Source organism: Vigna angularis, chromosome 9 (assembly GCF_016808095.1).
Source record: "Vigna angularis cultivar LongXiaoDou No.4 chromosome 9, ASM1680809v1, whole genome shotgun sequence".
In the NCBI taxonomy this organism is placed as follows: Eukaryota; Viridiplantae; Streptophyta; class Magnoliopsida; order Fabales; family Fabaceae; genus Vigna; species Vigna angularis.
In genome coordinates, this window is record NC_068978.1 from 30,312,721 (window position 1) to 30,330,198 (window position 17,478).

At 33.3% G+C, this 17,478-nt stretch overlaps 1 protein-coding gene across 2 annotated transcripts; it reads left to right on the forward strand.

Moving 5' to 3' along the window:
* The first annotated feature begins 188 nt into the window (after positions 1-188).
* LOC108347674 (actin-related protein 4) lies at positions 189-12,869 on the forward strand. Of its 2 annotated transcripts, XM_017587070.2 has the most exons (20): positions 189-449; positions 539-630; positions 972-1,151; positions 1,247-1,320; positions 2,857-2,937; positions 3,022-3,082; positions 3,173-3,222; positions 4,105-4,159; positions 4,764-4,841; positions 4,944-4,997; positions 7,397-7,450; positions 7,524-7,584; positions 7,939-7,990; positions 8,177-8,243; positions 9,940-10,002; positions 10,076-10,138; positions 10,581-10,643; positions 11,623-11,687; positions 12,347-12,415; positions 12,568-12,869. In XM_017587070.2, the coding sequence occupies exons 1-20, from the start codon at positions 437-439 to the stop codon at positions 12,611-12,613; spliced, it is 1,341 nt and encodes a 446-aa protein (XP_017442559.1). In that variant the 5' UTR covers positions 189-436; the 3' UTR covers positions 12,614-12,869. The 2 variants fall into 2 exon arrangements, with proteins under 2 accessions (XP_017442559.1, XP_052724494.1); XM_052868534.1 differs by lacking the exon at positions 189-449 and having other exon boundaries at positions 1,012-1,151.
* The last annotated feature ends 4,609 nt before the right edge of the window (positions 12,870-17,478 follow it).

Genomic DNA, 17,478 nt, shown 5'->3' on the forward strand with positions numbered 1-17,478 from the left:
TTGAACATTTTAAAAAAATAAGATTATTTTGAATAAAGCTAACAAAAATTGAGACCAACATTAGTATTAAGCTTATAACTAGACATAATAACTTGAGATAATAAGTAAATTATAAATAAATTATTACAAACAAAAATAAATTAAGAAAAAAAAAATGTTAGAGGCTTGGAAAGCGGGCATAAGGGTGAAAACCATTGTGAATGGTTTCTATGTGGGTTTATCCAACCATACCCTAATTTTTCTTTCTTCAAATCGCGCGCGCTTCTCACTTCTACTCTCCTCCTCCTCCTCTGACCTCGCCGGAAATTCCCGCGGCGGCCTTCCATTTCGCCGCAGCTCCCCTCTCTCTCTACTGAAACCCTAGAGAGAGAAAATTCTTAAACCTTAAATTCAGAAACCCTATTTCACCTGTCGAGTTTGTAGCACAGTCACAGCCATGTATGGCGGTGGTGAGTATCCAAACCTATTATCCTTATTATCGTCTTCGTTCTCCTTCTGAGACGTGAACTCAATTTTCTTTGTTTGGTTGATTCCCCAGATGAAGTATCAGCTATTGTACTTGACTTGGGTTCACACACGTGTAAAGCTGGTTATGCCGGTGAAGATGCTCCCAAGGCCGTGTTTCCGTCTGTAAGTGTTTGCGCTCCACTTTATACTTTTCTGAAATTTCGGATTTGTTGTGTGTTCACTGTTTTTTCTGATATTGTTTTACCATTTATAGTTTCTGTTGGTAGGGCGAAATTGCTTGCATTTTGTTTTGTTTTTGTTGATGGAGTATTGAATTTTGTTATGCTTTGAGTTCATAATGAAGTGGGCACTGGCATTTTCGTGTGGTGGTCGGCTACTACTCATTGATAGTGTAGTTGGGTGCATTTAAAAATTGTAGTTGATTGGAAGGTATCTGGAAAACCGATGGGTAGTTTGCTTGTTGATAATGAATTGGTGGTTGTCTTTGGTGTGTGTGAACTTAGGTTGTTGGAGCTATTGATCAAATGGATGTTGATGAAGCAGATGATGATGCCGAGAAGAACTCTGCCTCAGTTGGGGAATCAAAGAATAATCTTAAAAATGCTGATTCTGACAAGGCTAAGGGAAAGAGGAAATTGTTTGTAGGATCACAGTCCTTGGGCTACCGTAGAGATCATATGGAGGTAACCCTTTTGGTTTTCTTCTTGATTGGACTAGGATTAGTAATTTATTTTGAATAATGAATATTTGTAATTATTATATATTTTTGTGTTGGCAGGTGCTGTCTCCATTCAAGGATGGAATTGTAGCTGACTGGGATATTGTTGATAGCATATGGGATCAGGCCTTCAGGTCAGTACTAATTTTCTGAACTATCTGAGATATGTATTGTAGGGTTGTTGTTTTCCTTTCTTCCTTTGATTATTTTATTGCAGATATAGTTGAAATTTGATAAAGTGCATGTGATTCCTTTTTGATTATTTGATGATTCCTCTCTAAAGCATTGGTCCAAATAATAGCTGATCTGTTCCTATATCTAAAGAACATAAATACATGAGAAAGCTCGGTGTTAATGGTGGCTAATAAATGTTTGATAGCAATGAAGATTCTTTTCCAAACATTGATGGTCCTTACATAAATATTTATCATATTTTTACATTTATTTAGGTGTACAAGGCCTCAGTCAGCCCTTCTACTTCATGTAAGGATTGGCAACACAGCATGAACACAGGGATAGTTAGCAAGAGTGAAGTTGGGAGGTTAAACTTGGGGATCACATCATACCACAAGTGGCACCTTTGGTATTTTGGATCTGTCTTAGAAAATAATGGGGGAAATTGAAGAGAAGTGAATATGAATCAAACTGAGTGAAGTTAACATATATATAATTTAAGGTCATTCAAACTAAAAGAGAAAATTCTATCAAATAGCTATATGGTCAATGAAGCTTTGTATGGTAGTGAATGCTGGACAACAAATTGCAAAAGAGAATTGACAAGTACTCCATAGATGATAATGTGAGATGCATGACAAAATAAAGAGTTGGAGTAGCACTGTTTTGGAGAAGAGAAGATAGCAAACTAGAAGGGTAGATGTACCATTAGAAAAAGCTTAACATTAAAATGGATTTGTTAAAAACATTGTTTTAAATATAGCTCTATATGTTGTTTGAACCATGTAGCCAAAGTGCATGCTTAAACGGGATTGTTCTTAAAGATCATAATTTGATAGATAGAGAAAAGGTACTTCTAAGCACATACCATTATACTGAAATTCTATAGCTAATAGTTACGACGCAATCCTTTCTACATAGGAGCATGGTAGTTTAAGTGCCATTTTATTGTGACTTGACCCATTTGACCCCTGTCATGAGACAATGGATGCACCTTGCAACAATTCCCTCCAATAATTGCCCCACTACGAACCAATCTCTTTTATTGTTACCTAGCATACCTAGTCAATACTATGAGACGTTTGGTGCAATAATCTCTTTCCCTTCGCAACTATCTCTCTAGGAATTTAACTCATGACCTTAACTTTGATATCACTTGTTAGATCGAGTGCTTATCACTATGCCAATATAGCTAGTAGTTAGGGTGCGACTCTTTCTACATAAGAGAGCATAATAGGCTAAGTGCTACGATTTGATTATAACTTAGTTCATATGCATTCTGGTATGGGACAATTGATGCACTGTGCAACATTAAGATATTATATTCTTTTTGTTAGTTCTTTTTCTAGTCTGGTTTTGACAATTTTTTGCATTTTTTTATTTTTATTATTACATATTTCACATACCTTAGGAATTATTTTATTTGTCACTGGCTGCACATTCTTTCTTTTTGGAAGAGAATGCTATTGATTGGGCATGCTTCCTGTTTTGGGTAGGGAGTGCCTATTGATTGATCCTAAAGAGCATCCTATGCTCCTGGCAGAACCTTCTTCAAACTCTCAACAGCAGAGAGAAAGGTATTCTGATTATAATTTATTGTCTAGAATTATGAGCTCATCTTAAAGTGTCAGTACTAGCAATTTGGTTTTTTATTGTTGCAGGACAGCGGAGCTTATGTTTGAGAAGTACAAAGCACCTGCATTGTTTTTGGCAAAGAATGCTGTTAGTGCTTCGCTTACTTCATAAAATAATATTTGTAGTGGAGTGAGAATGAAAAGGTTCTGAAAGTTTATTCCTGGTGTTCATATACAGGTTCTGACTTCCTTTGCATCAGGGCGTGCTACATCATTGGTTGTTGATGGGTAAGAGATCATGGGGTTATTCAATGGTAGTTTTGTTCTTATTCTGTGGCAGTATCATTGTGAAAAATGGTGTTTTCCTTCATTTTCGTTTAACAATTGCTCACCTTTCAAAATATTATATTTGGAAGGCCTAAGTTATATTTGTCCTTGTGTTGTTTAACTACCTTACATGGCTTGCTTTTACCATTTATAGTAAAACAAAAGTAGGAATTTGGAATTAGAGAACAAATAATGTAGTTTAGACACTCAATTCCATGCAATCAGTTTTAGTCTGGTTTGTTACAACCGTTTACAGTTAAAGTTCCTCTTCAGCCTGTGTTCCCTTATACTTGATGGAAGCAGTAGTCATATAAAGCCTCAGAGAGCATGCTATTTCGCTTTAGTAGCAAGATAAAGATAGTTTCACGTGCATGAAATCACTGAATCAAGAGTTGACAATGACACATAAGAAATTATACTTTTTTGTTTCAGTTCTGGAATAGAAACTTTACAATTATTACAGTTAAGTGTGTGAAATAAATACCAACAGGGTTTTACTTATTGTAAATCATTGTTAAATAAATAATATGCTACCTTAAGTTGAGAAATAACAATTCGAAAGCTTCTCTGTTATGTATGTGCTAACATGTCTAAAGATTTTTGTTTTCCTGCTAAACCATTTTATAGTAATCATTTGGGTTTGGTAACAAGCAATGAATATTGCATTAAAAATAGTGGAATGGGTGGACTAAATTAAAATTTTTTTAAGTGTATTCAATTGAGAAAATTGAAAAGGTGAGGGAAAAAGAGTGCAACTTAAAGTTCAATATTTATTATTACTTCTAATATGTTAAGTAACATGCCAGAAACATAACATTTTTTTCATTATTCCATTGTTTTCAGTGGTGGAGGGTCCACTACAATTGCACCAGTACACGATGGTTATGTTATTCAGAAGGTATTCCTTATTATTGAATCCAATAAACTTCACATTGGAATTTCAATATTTAGTTTTGTTATCCAATTTATTAAATTTGACTTTGATATTGTTATAAGAACCTGCATCAATCCAATTTACTGTATGCACCACTCCGTAGAAAGGTTTTAAGGCTTGAAGGATGAAGTGGGTACTTGAAAAGGATCTCCTAACACTACATGGGTTATAGATAAATTTGAAATGATGTGATTATTTGATTAACAATGCGAAATATATACATCAAATGTATGAAAGGAAATCTTGAAGAATAAACTGGTGCTCTTATATGTTGGCCATAGTCTCTATATTGTTACTCAGTCATTTGATTGTGTTTTATGGAACTACAACTACTATCAAAATTGTAAGAGAGAAGGACTACGGATAGGTGAGCTACTATTGCTTGCATAGGCATTTTACAAACTAATATTTTTCCATGTATCTTTTGCATGATATCTGCCATTCTGTTATGTTTGTGCGACATACACACATGTCAAATTAGGTTTCATTATAGCATTTATATTTGAGATTTGGCTAATACTGTGGGTCTTTTTGTCTGCTCATATGTATATTTTGTTTACAACATAAGGCTGTGGCAACTTCCCCAATTGGAGGAGAATTTCTTACAGATTGCTTGATGAAAAGCTTGGAAAGCAAGGGTATTACGGTGGGTGGTAAACATTACTTATTATATTTGTCAGTGATCATATAAAATAAAGATGCTCTGATTTCATCTGCCTGAGATTTCCCTGTTTTTTTTTTGTCACAGATGAAACCACGTTATTCCTTTAGGAGAAAGGAAATACGCCCTGGAGAGTTTCAGGTATAATGTGTCTTCAACCTAATGATTTATGAATAACATTTTCTTTATTCAACTTGCTTGCAATCATTAAAGTGTGAGGCATCCAGACTTTTCTTTCCTATTGTTCTCTTTAAAATTTGAACTTAAGCGTGATGAGTTCCATTCCTTGGTTATTATCGGTACTGTTTGTTCCTCAAGAACTTCTGGATGGTTGCAATATGGTTTTTATTGTCTGTTTTAATTGAGTATTCTTCTTGAACTGTTTTCAGTTATGGATATAATTTGATAAAATTTTTAAGTGCCTGTATACTGCTGGTAGTGACCTGAACCGAATAATTTGTCTCTTGTTTAATCCACTAGAATTTTGACATTGTACCAAATATTTGCTCAAGTTAGGAAATTAATTTTAAACTTAAGGTATATGTTAGAATAATTTGTCTTCAATATAATTTATTGAAGAGTTGCTGTACCTAGTTCCTAGGTACGTCTTTTCTTATTCTCTTCTCTTTCTTTTCATACATTGTATATGATATTTCAAAGTCATTATAAATATGAGAACCTAAGAGAGAGAAAATCGTACTCATTATTTTTTATTTTAAGTTGGAATTAGAGGGACTCGATCCCACTCTGCCTGACTATGTTCGACAAAGAAATTGCCATTTGGTCATCGTCTATTGCTAGACTTTTGTTCACCGTCGCTTGGGTCCGGTGCTCCTCAAGAAGGTTGTTGGGAAACAACATATGTGACGGTATATCAATGAAACCTAACAGTGGTATCAAAGCCAAGTTAGGTTCAAATGAGTACAATATGGTCCTTGTATCGAAAAGTCTTCCTGGCAAGGGTTCCAGATAAGCGTTTCTTGTTAAGATGAATGACGATACAAAAAGGGTATTCGTGGTTGGGAATGCTTCCGTTGAAGGAGGAGGTACCAATGTAGAAGAGACTCATCCTTGAGGAGGAGATTGTTGGGAATCCAAGTGTGAGTCTAAGTCTCACATTGGGTAGAAATGAGAAAATGGAGTACCATATAAGGATGAAGACCCATTAACCCATTGCCTTAAAGTTTTGGGTTGAGAGTGGTATCAATCCCTTATGTGGTTGGGCTCAGGTCTCATCGGTGTTGTGTCTCTCCAATGAATCTCCTCCTCTATAAACCTAACAAAGTGTGATCCAACCGTGGTGGTTGTGCATCCAAATATTTTGAGCTCTCTTATAGGTCTTTCAAACCTTGTAACACCTTTTGGAAAGGGGCCCAAAACATTTGTTCAAATGATATCCAAAATCATTGGCTTCTCTAAAGTAGTACAATAATGACAATGTCTTTTATTGCTGAAACTCAAATAACAGTTGAGGAATTGAAGATGTTCTTGGAAGTTGACTAATGGGAAGAGACAAAATTGAAGTCGGGTAAGGTTTACATGGTAACAATCCTCTGTGAAATGAATCAAAATTTTAATCATGTTAGAGATCAAATTTTAATTGGACAAGAAGTTTCTTCTATGGAAAACTTGACGACACAACTTCTTCATGTTCCAACTCTTAAGAGTAGAAATATTCAAGAATCTGTTGAGTCTTTTGCCTTGATTTGTATTTGTGAAAAAGGAGGAGGGTATCCACAATGTACATATTGTAGAAGAATGGGCCACACCCAAGAGAATTGTTACTCTTAATATGGCTTTCTTGACAAGATAGCCTATATTTTCTAGTTCAAAGTTTCTGAGCCAAAGTTCTTTAATGAAGAGTGTAAAGCTTATTTGAGGTTGAAATCCAACATCCTAGCACAATAATCTACAACTCCTAGTTTGACAACAACTTGCATTTCACAATTTGTGGAGAGTCAATTCATGGTTAATTGATTCATGTTCATCTCATTATATTTATGGAATTATTTCTTTGTTCTCTTCTATCTCCTTTCCTAAAACACCTCATTTTATAACCTTAGCCAATGGATCTAAAGTAGCTTCTCAAGGAATTGGTGAGTTTCCCTTTAGTCTCATTTCTCTAATTCAATTAACTAAATGATTGAATTATAAATACAAGAACATAAAAGAGGGAAAATTGTCCTCTCAAATTCATTTTCTTTTCTTTTATCTATTTTTCTCAAGTGCATAAAGGAGGGAATGGTGTTAGTTTTTAGGTATATAATTAAGGATCAGAACAAAGAAGAAAGAGTGAGTTGTAGTTTTCTTACTTTGTTTATTTCAATTACAGTATAACCTTGCACCTGTTGTTATTTCATTGAATATTTAAAACAACTTGTAGAATTTTTGGGACAAATGATGGTGAGCAAAATTGCCTGTTGTTTCACTTCATTAGCACCATAATTAGTTTTTTGCATGTACCTTTCTATATGATCTCAACTGCTATCATATGCATAAATGATTATATCTCATTTTTATTTTTTTTCCGAACCTTGCAGACGGTAGATCTTGATTTTCCAAATACAACTGAAAGCTACAAACTCTATTCACAGGTCTGTGAATGACGATGTAATATCTCATAACTTTCTGCATTTCCTTTATCTTATGTATGTTCTCTCATGGCAGAGGGTGATTGCTAGTGATGTCAAGGAATGTGTGTGCCGTGCTCCAGATACTCCTTACGATGGTTTGTTTACCTTGTTTTGGCACCTTGTATAATGTTTTTGAATATTATTGAAACCATGCTCTTGTTTGAATCATATTGTTGTTCCTGTGTTTTATTTTGTTCTTTGATGGTATGTGGAAAAGGTTCTTAGTCTTTATTGTGGCATTCTTTTATTGCTTCGTCCTCCTTTCTGTGTAGACCTCTTAGATAACTTGACATGTGACGCCTCTTTTGATGTAATTTGTTCATCTTGATCTATGACCTTTCACTTAGGCCACATATGATGTTCTTTCTATCATCTGGTTTAGTAATAAACTTGCTGTACCAGTTCAATAGTCCTGTACATTAAAACTTTATTTTTCCTTTATTTGACAGAGAGTGCATATTCAAACATCCCAATGACCTCGTATGAGCTTCCTGATGGCCAGTAAGTCGGTGTTATTCTTGTTCATTGAAACATGGATGAGGATGAAATGAATGTTGTTTTATCTTTCAAAATATCTTCTTTCATTTACTATGCTACCGTTTGTACTTCATAGCCTAATTGCTGCTTCTGGTTCTTATTGTAACTTTTTGTCTATTGCTGTTTATGATGTGTTTATTTATCATGCAGGACAATTGAAATTGGAGCTGACAGATTTAAGATTCCAGATGTTCTTTTCAACCCGTCACTGGTTCAGGTGTGTGGCTTGCATGCATGGATGTGACTAGTTTGTCTTGTTCATTTAATATAAAGAATTTATGATATTTTGATAGAACCACGAAAAGTACCTATCAAGTAATCTTGTTCAATGCCCTTCAAGAATCCCACATTGTTCAAATTGATCTATGTAATCTTCGACCCTACCAGTTTGTGTTAATCCGATTAAAATTTCAAAGGGATTTTTTAACATAGTGGGTTGAAATCTTCCTACTACTGCAACTTTGAAAGCGTCACACGTGGGATTGGGGTTACATGTTGCACACCATTGAAACCAATTTAATACCTTTCCTTCCAAAGCAATCATTCACCGCTTGCATTCTTTCTTCTATTATCTCTGTTAGAATTATTGGTTATTGTGTTTAAGTGTATGTGAGCTGTGAGTGTGTATGTGCTGTATCTGAGTGTGTGTGAGGTGTGTTCCATTCTCTTAATCCTATAAATATAGGATTAAGGAGAAGGGTGTAAAAAAACCAAGTAATACATATTCCATTTTCACAATCTCCTTCAACCAAAAATACCGGTCCACTCTATTTGTCCACCCATAAGCTTCTTCACCTGCAAAGACAGGAATAACAAGTTTCCTCCGCCGTGAATGAGGATTTGGATGGCCCCTATCTTCTGCTCGTGGTCCAATTGTTTCATTCACTGTGGATGAGTCGTTAGATGGTTTTCCACCACAAGATATCTTTTCCACGACTACTGTGTGTCTCCTAATCAAATTCTCCAGCCGCTGAAACCTCTCATGATGTTCCTTTTCTGCTTTGTCATGATCTTGAACTAGTTCTTGTACTAACTATCTTTCTCCTCTAAAGCAAATTTGTCTTTTAAGTGCATAAGGATGTATTCACCTCTACATTTTAGTGGATAAGGTAATGATGTAGTCTAAAATTAAGGGTAGATACACTCACTTAAGGGGAGTCTTTTCAATTGCATTTTCTGAAAGCTGACAATTTTATGGACTAGGGTGGGTCTACTTCACTGCCCAAGTCAGGTTCCTGTATGGAACACGTCCGTCTTAAGTAGTGAAGGAGTGAAAAAGTCTGCACTAGAAAGATAAAAAAGCTTTGGACTCTTGCTCATAGTGCCCTTTTAGGCTTTGACTACACTGGGCAATATAGCTGATGTGTACTGTTATGAGGTCGGGTTTGGTTTAGAATAAGTATCTTGGTTGTCAAATCACTATTTGAATTGTATGGAAGACATCTTTATCAAATTGTTAATCTAAATATATGGTGACATTGATGAGTAATAGGATTCTTGATCAATAACTTGCAATGTCATAAATTTTATATGTTTGATAAAAAAACTAAATAATCAGTATGTAGCTTTAATTTGCAATATAAACATAAAAATAAATAATGATTCAAGCCATATTATGAAAAAGAAATAATTCAAAGGCATAATTGTCAATACGCCTAGCAATGCCCCATTTCTGAAAATAATTTGATTTTGGATGTGTGATGTAAATAACAATTTAAAATTTTTTTAAAGCAATTTCCTCCCTCTCTTCTGCTTGTGGGAGAATGAAATCTTCTGGCTGGTGGTCGATTATTTTGCGTGTTCTGTCTGGTCCATGTTTTGTTGTGCTTCTATTATGTTCTGCAGTTCTTTAACATATTCCTGTCCTTCCCTTCTGTTTACTAATTTTCTTATTGTGTCAATGGTGTGTACAGTCAATTCCTGGCATGGAGAGCTTTGCTGAAATTGCTCCTTTAGTTCGTGGCCTTCCTCAAATGGTAATTTATCAATCTTAATGTGTTTGTTTGAAGTACCTGACTTGCTTTTGCTGATTGTTTTACCATTTTGTAGGTCATTGAAAGCATTAACAAGTGTGATGTAGACATTCGAAGAGAGTTGTTTAGTAGTATACTGGTAAAGTTGATTTACATTTTATTTCTATTTCTTTTACCGTACACACACAAACACACACACTCAAGTAGTTCTTATTTAGTTCGGCAAGTTCACATTTTTCTGAAAAAAAAGATACCTGGGCATCCTTTTCTTTATGGAAAATCTGGGAGTTATTTTGAGATTGGGTTGCAGTTGTTGGGGTGGAAGTGTTGCCAAAGTTGTAGTTTCAGGATATTTCACGCATCATAACTCAATGCTTTTATCTGGATTGGAATTTTGTTTGAGTTGTATTTTTAGTCAAATGACCTTTTACGAAGAACTTAACTGACAATTATTTGCTGAATGTACATACTTATTATGTATAGTCTACGATCACTTGATGGTTTTTGAAGCATTTCATATCAGTATATCATTATATTTCTTTAACTGGAAAATTAAAATTGATTTCTTTTATCACATGCAGCTTGCTGGTGGTACAGCTTCAATGCAACAACTGAAAGAACGACTTGAGAAAGACTTACTAGAGGTATATATTTTAACAAATGACCCCTTGTCTATTTTATTCAGAGTGCAAGGCTTTATGGGAGGGACTTGTAAATCTGTCTATAAATTCTATAATTTATTGGCTGAAAAATGAAACCTATTGTCTTTACCTTTTTGTAGATTAGAATTAAATATATTTGGTTTCTCTATAAGGCTTGTGGAGTGCTTTTACTTCTATTTTAAAAAAAATCAACTTGTTGCTTACAAATATATTTTTGAAAGAAAATCTGTATTTTTTGTTTCCTTTTGGGTCTTTCTTCAACGGAACTTTCATTTGCAAGGCATTGAAAATATTCTTTGTGCTAATGTATATATCTTTTTCTATGCTTGCTTTTGGGATGAAATTATGTGACCTTTTAAGTTAATATTTTTTATGAAATCTGTTAAAAACCAAGAGTTGAAAAGAGAAATGAAAGAGTTTTATTGAATAGGAAGAAAGAACAAGAAATATGAGACTACCCTGTTAATCCTAGGGTGTCCTGTTTCCCTTCGCAAAGGATTTCTTCTTTCATGAAAAGCTAGTGCTCAATCTACAAATGAACATATGTATATATACCTCTCCTATCTTTCTCCCTCTGTTTATATATGATTAACACCTCATCAACTAACGACTAACAAGCTCATTTCTATTCAATCTGGCTCATATTTTAACAGAATGACGTTAACAAGAAAGAAAGTTTACATCATTGTAAAGTACAATGGTAATCTGTAAGATTGTGCTCATATTGGATTATAAACATTTATCTAAAGCCTCTGCAGGCTGGCAATTCTAACAAGGGAAGATTAATTGAAAACATTTAATAAATTTCACAGAAGCCATTTAAGTTTGTAATATTATAAAAGTCAACACATTGGATTTATTTTAATTAATTCAGCAGGTGGCGTGTGATTGTCATTGTTTTTCGAGAATCTGGAACGATTAATTGTAGTAAGAATTGACCACAATGTCATTTCCATTGCAGGAGTCCCCTCAAGCTGCCAGAGTAAAAGTATTGGCCAGTGGGAATGCAACTGAAAGAAGGTTTAGGTGTGTTATCTATCTTGTGTCAATGCACTTATTTTACGCCATTATCATTTCACCGTTTTACTTTTCTTTCCTGGTTATTTCCTGCAAAGGACAAATCTGGTTTGTTGCAAGTTCCCATTTTCTTTTTCTTCTGTTTACATGGTTAATTCTAGTCCCTCAATTCCACGAATCAGTATATGAAGTGGTTACGTTTTTATTAATCTGGGAAGCAATGTTTTCATCATTGCATTTGTTACAGATTTGAAGGCTTTATTTCTATACTTTGGTGGTAGGGTTCATTTTTTACATAAACGGCATATTTTACAATGTTTTTATTCTTTAACACCGAATATAAACTATTTCAGTGATTAAATTTCCTAACCTATTTTACAATTTATTCTTTTTTAACACTTAGAATAAACAGTTCACAGGGACACTTATTTGGCAGATCTTTAATTGTTTGATCAATGAGATCTTTTTTTCATCCTTTGTGTGGTTTTCTTTTGTTGTTAGTTTTGGAAGACCATCTTAATTTTTGCCCCTCCTTTCTATTGTTATGCTTCCATACCTCTTCAAAATAGTGGGTGCGGGGACTCAGATTAACATTTCATGCGGTAGTAATTGTTGGTGCATTATACATATACTTGTCTTCTAACTCAATGCATGACTTTTATATGCAGTGTTTGGATAGGGGGTAGTATATTGGCATCTCTTGGCTCCTTCCAGCAAATGTGGTTCTCCAAATCCGAGTAATTATCCCCCCTTTCACCAAATTGTGATTATACCACTGCATTATTCACACTGCCTTTCTTGTTTTCGCTCTTTTAACACAAAATGCGCCAAATTAGGCTTCTAGTAAGTAATAATTGAACACTGGATCGTTTTAATGCATTTCTGGCAGGTATGAGGAGCATGGAGCTTCATATATCCAAAGGAAGTGTCCGTGAGTTGCGGTTGTACAAGTTTATTTCACTGCCTTCTATGTTGGTGACTTAAGGAAGTGCTATGCACGCTGAAGTAGTGTTTGTCTACTGACGGATTTTTCTTTTCTATTTGATGGCCATTCCCATTAGATCCCATTCTAACTAAATTATTGGCTTCAATTGAATCACAGATCCCCTATGACTAATCTGTAATGATGTAAAGTGTGCCTAGAGTCTGTAACAATGCCTCATTTATTAAATTAGATTTATCTTCTGTGTACCTCTTATTTTTCTTTGGTAAATGCGAATATTTTATCTGGACTTTCGAACTTGTGAAATTATGATTCGAAAACTATCTTTAAAAAAGTTGTAGAAAGTTTTAGTTGTATTTTTTATATATCAACAAATCTCTCGCATAAAAAAATTATGTTTGTTCTAAATGTTTTTTTAGTTTACAAAGAGCAACTTAAGGATATGTCATTTTTGAAGAAATTGTGTATAATAATTTCTAATTCAATGAGAAGATTTTTCCTTTCTCACCACCTTGTCTAACTTCTCAATCCATTACCAATACATGCTTTGATTATTACTCCAACCCACTCATATTCAAACACTTCCAAAACTTGGAAGTAGATTATTCCCACCACCCTCCCTTTGAGTCACCTACTCTCCTTGTATCCTTAGATCCTTCTAACCTTCCTTCAACCTTCTTCATCACAAACTAGCAACTATCTATCTCTGTCTCTTTCCCTCACCACAACAACACTTCCTTTATAGGATTTTGTTGCTTCGGCATCACCTGTACCACGACATTCTACTTGTACTACAAATTGCCCAAGTTACCTTGATAATGATTTTTGCAACCCTTCTTCAAGTTATTTGGCCTTTGCTCCAAAAGATTCCAACCAATCCTCTTCAAGGATCATATATTCTATCCAATATTTTTGCCGATTATTCTCACTTGTATTCTCATTCTTATTTTCTAAAGTATTCTCATTCTTATTTTTTGAAGTGTCTTGATTCTGAGCAAAGACCAAAGATGTATTATTAGGATATTATCCAATTTTTATTTGTCAAACTTATTAGGTGCAAAAGGATTTTTAAACTAAAGAGAAGACTTGATGGATATATCGAGCCCTAGAAAGCTTGCCTAGTATACAAAAATACGCAGTTAAGTGATGGTAAATAGGTTTTGAAAGTAATATATGATACTTGATAAACCTCATTAGACGAGTCTCATGGTAAATAGGTTTTGAAAGTAATATAGTCTATAAAGAAACAAAAGAGTTAAGTAAATAAGGTAATGATGCAATATAGCTAAGGATGATTAGACAATACACTTAGACAATCACTAAACATAGAGTAAACCAAATCAAAAACTTCAGAGTGTATATGTGTGTAGCACAATTTGTACAAGAATATATGATACTTGAAGACTAAGGCAAACCTGGATAAAAGTGAAGTATAGATGAGCTCAGTTAAAAGTGTTGATTAGATGACTCACAAGTTGGACTAAACAACTAAGGCTATTAGATGACCATGTCACAACTCAGTTAAAAGTGTTGATTAGTCCAACAGTGATGTTTCTCTATGTCAATGCAAATATTACTTGAACTTGACGAAAGATTCTTGTCTCATGGATTGCAAACCCTCTTCCACTCTGATAAATGATTCCTTGCATCTTAATAAGATTCTAGTGAACCTTTAGTTGATATCCTTGTCATATATATGATTAATAGGTTGTCACATCTATTTAACTAAAATAAGACTTGATACCATCTTTTATACCCAACAACTCAGTTAATTCATGGTAGAATCTTCGAACTTCCTTGAGAGTGTTTTATTATCTAGAAAAGGTTAATTTTTTCTCATAAGTCCTCAACACAACTTCTTGGATTCATTAAAATTAATTGTGCACGCGTGTTGATATTGGAAGTTTCATCATCGGTTTGTTTTTTATTGGTAATCTTTTATAGTCTTAGAAGTTCAAGAAGCAATCCAATTTTTCTTGATCTTCATCAAACTAGAGTATAATACTCTTACTTTTACCACTTGCGAGCTTTAATGGTTTTGTTTACCTATTAATTAAGAATTCCTATTATTAAGCGTCATGTCATTTATTGTGATGGTCAAAGCATAATATACATGGTAGTCAATTTGGTTTTTCATAAAGGACAAAATATTTCTAGAATGATTGTTAGACCTTTCTTGAAAAGATATTTCCTGAAAAGTCCTTTTCTATATCCTTATGACATTAGACAATCAATTGGCCTATATCATATCTCATTAGACATCAGACAATCAAGGGGACTGACATCTAATGTTGTTTAAATCATTAAAAGGTATAACACAAAAAGTAATTTTCTATATTCATTACTCCTAGGGGGATTAACGTCATATGGTGTTTTATAAATTAAAAAAATAATGCGAGAAAGCATTTCCCTTCCACTATTTCTTTGCGCTTTCTTTTCTCATGCTTTCAAAGTTAAGTGGCCAATATCTAATTCTTTTTAAACTTTTAAAAAAGCCAATTGAAAAAGAAATGTTCTTGAAGAGTTTGATGTCGAAAAGTCAAGACACCAACGTTATAAAGCATTAGACGTCGAATAATCAAGTGGTAGACGTCTAATAATTTTTAAATCATTAAAAAATCTTTCCTAAATTTTGTAGTACGTAAATTTAGTGGTCTCTGTTAGCATTTGCAAGGTAGGGATTGAGATGTCTAAGGGAAGGTTTGAGGTAGTGGTCTGCCACGATGGGACCTTGATAAAAGAATTTCCCTTTAAGTATATAGATGGAAAGATTGCTTATTGGGATATTAACCCCGATAAATGGAGTTTTTTTGAAATACTAGGTGTCCTAAAATATTTGGGGTTATCTTCAAGTGAAAGATTTATATTACAACGAATATATAGAGGAGCAATGACATAAAAGTGAGAAGGGTATTCATAAAACCTTGTAATGACGACATCCCCAAAATTGCCTGCCAACATTTTGTGGAGTTCTGGCCACTTTGGTTACAGCAAAATCACCACATTTGCAACAAGGAATTATCCCACCTCCCCTCCAACCACCATCATGTGAGGAATGCGAAATTCCTTTCGACCATGTATTAAAACAAGACGAACAACCTTAGGAAGAAACCATTTCTATTTTGCCACAACCACTTTGTTCAAAAAAGGGAAAAAGTTGTACAAACCCTCACCAACCCTAACCCTTTTCTTTTACCCAATAACTTAAACTTTAAACATTTCCACCAATTCAATTCACTTCACATTTCCACGCAATCAATAAGTGTACATGTCATTCAGTTTTGGCTACAAAGGCAATTGCACCATTATGTTTTTAACGTTGTAAGCCAGAATGACGACTTTGAATCGTTTTTTTAACGAAATATAGGTCATTATTGGACTTTATTAAAAGGTAGGACGACTTCGAACACAAAGCCTCAAACTAAGGACCAAATGATGAATTAAGCCTTTTCATATCATCTACTTAGTTATATCAATATTAACCTATGTTTCAAATAGTTCAAATTTAATTAGGGTTGTGGGTAACCTTAATGCACAACAAAATTTAAGTATTACATCCAAAGGTTGGAACTCATTAATCTTTAAGTTATTAATTTTTGCATATCAATTTATGACCTTGATATGTGATTATTTTCTGTCATGTTTAGTGTAACAAGCAGTCAGATTCATGGGCATGTAGTTGTTATGTCATGTCTCAGATCAAAACCATCATTCAAGCAAGAATTAAAAATGATTGGACTGAGGTAATAATATATACGTTTCACATATTACAAATCACATTAAACTTTAAACATTACGGATATCGCATTTTTTGGAATAATGGAGTTAGGACCCATAATAGCAGTTATATTTTGCTTCAAAAATTTGATTAATTTAATTATGATAGTTATAATTTTGATAGCTTTAGTTTTAGTGTTAGTTTTGATTAGTTCATAGTTTTAGTTTCGAATGTGTTAGAAACATTCTAAATTGTTTTGAACGTTTTCTGTTTTTCAGGTTTGAGAAAATTGTAAAAATAAGCTATTAAAAAAAATACAGCATTTGACGTCTGTTACAAACGTCAAATATTATCATTTTTTTTGTTAAAAGTGGTACTAATTAGACGTTAATGTATTATTTTATTTGTCATTCCATGACTAACATCCTTCGACATCGATTTTCTATTGCAAGGTGAATTTAACGTCTCTTACGATAAATGTTGAAAGTAACAAGTTAAATATTGTTTTTTATAGTCATATAAACTAAAAATAATATTAATTTACAAAATATAAATAAGTTGACTTTTTATAAGAAATAATTGTAAAAATAAGTAACTTTTCTAAAATTGTAAGGTAAGAGGCTGCCATTGTTAATACTACATAAAAGTATAAAGTCATTAAAGAAACAACGTTATTGTTAGAATGTACATACCTATTTTATATATATATATATATATATATATATATATATATATATATATATATATATATATATATATATATATATATATATATATATATATATATATTTTAATGCCAAAATCAATAAGTTCAAAAGAAAAGCAATAAAACTCGATTGATAAATATGATTTCTTTACAGACATTTAAATATTTTTATTAACGTTTTTCATGTTTAAAGTACTTTTAATTAGCTGTAAATATAATATATATATATATATATATATATATATATATCATAGTATTAAATTAAAAACTCATCACTCTCTAATAAGGATAAATTTTATAACATATGACAAATTATAAAAAAGAAAAGTTGAATTTTATCACAACACTGAGGATCAGTTGCACATACGATGTATGCTCAAACAAACAAACAAAATTAGGTGACGAAGGTAAATGACATGTATTTTTGAATGCT

What these genes read in the sequence shown, in the direction of transcription:
- LOC108347674 (XM_017587070.2), top strand. An exon ending in TACGCCCTGGAGAGTTTCAG is followed by an intron (nt 4,998 to 7,396) that starts GTATAATGTGTC and finishes CGAACCTTGCAG; the next exon opens with ACGGTAGATCTTGATTTTCC. An exon ending in TTGAGAAAGACTTACTAGAG is followed by an intron (nt 10,644 to 11,622) that starts GTATATATTTTA and finishes TTTCCATTGCAG; the next exon opens with GAGTCCCCTCAAGCTGCCAG.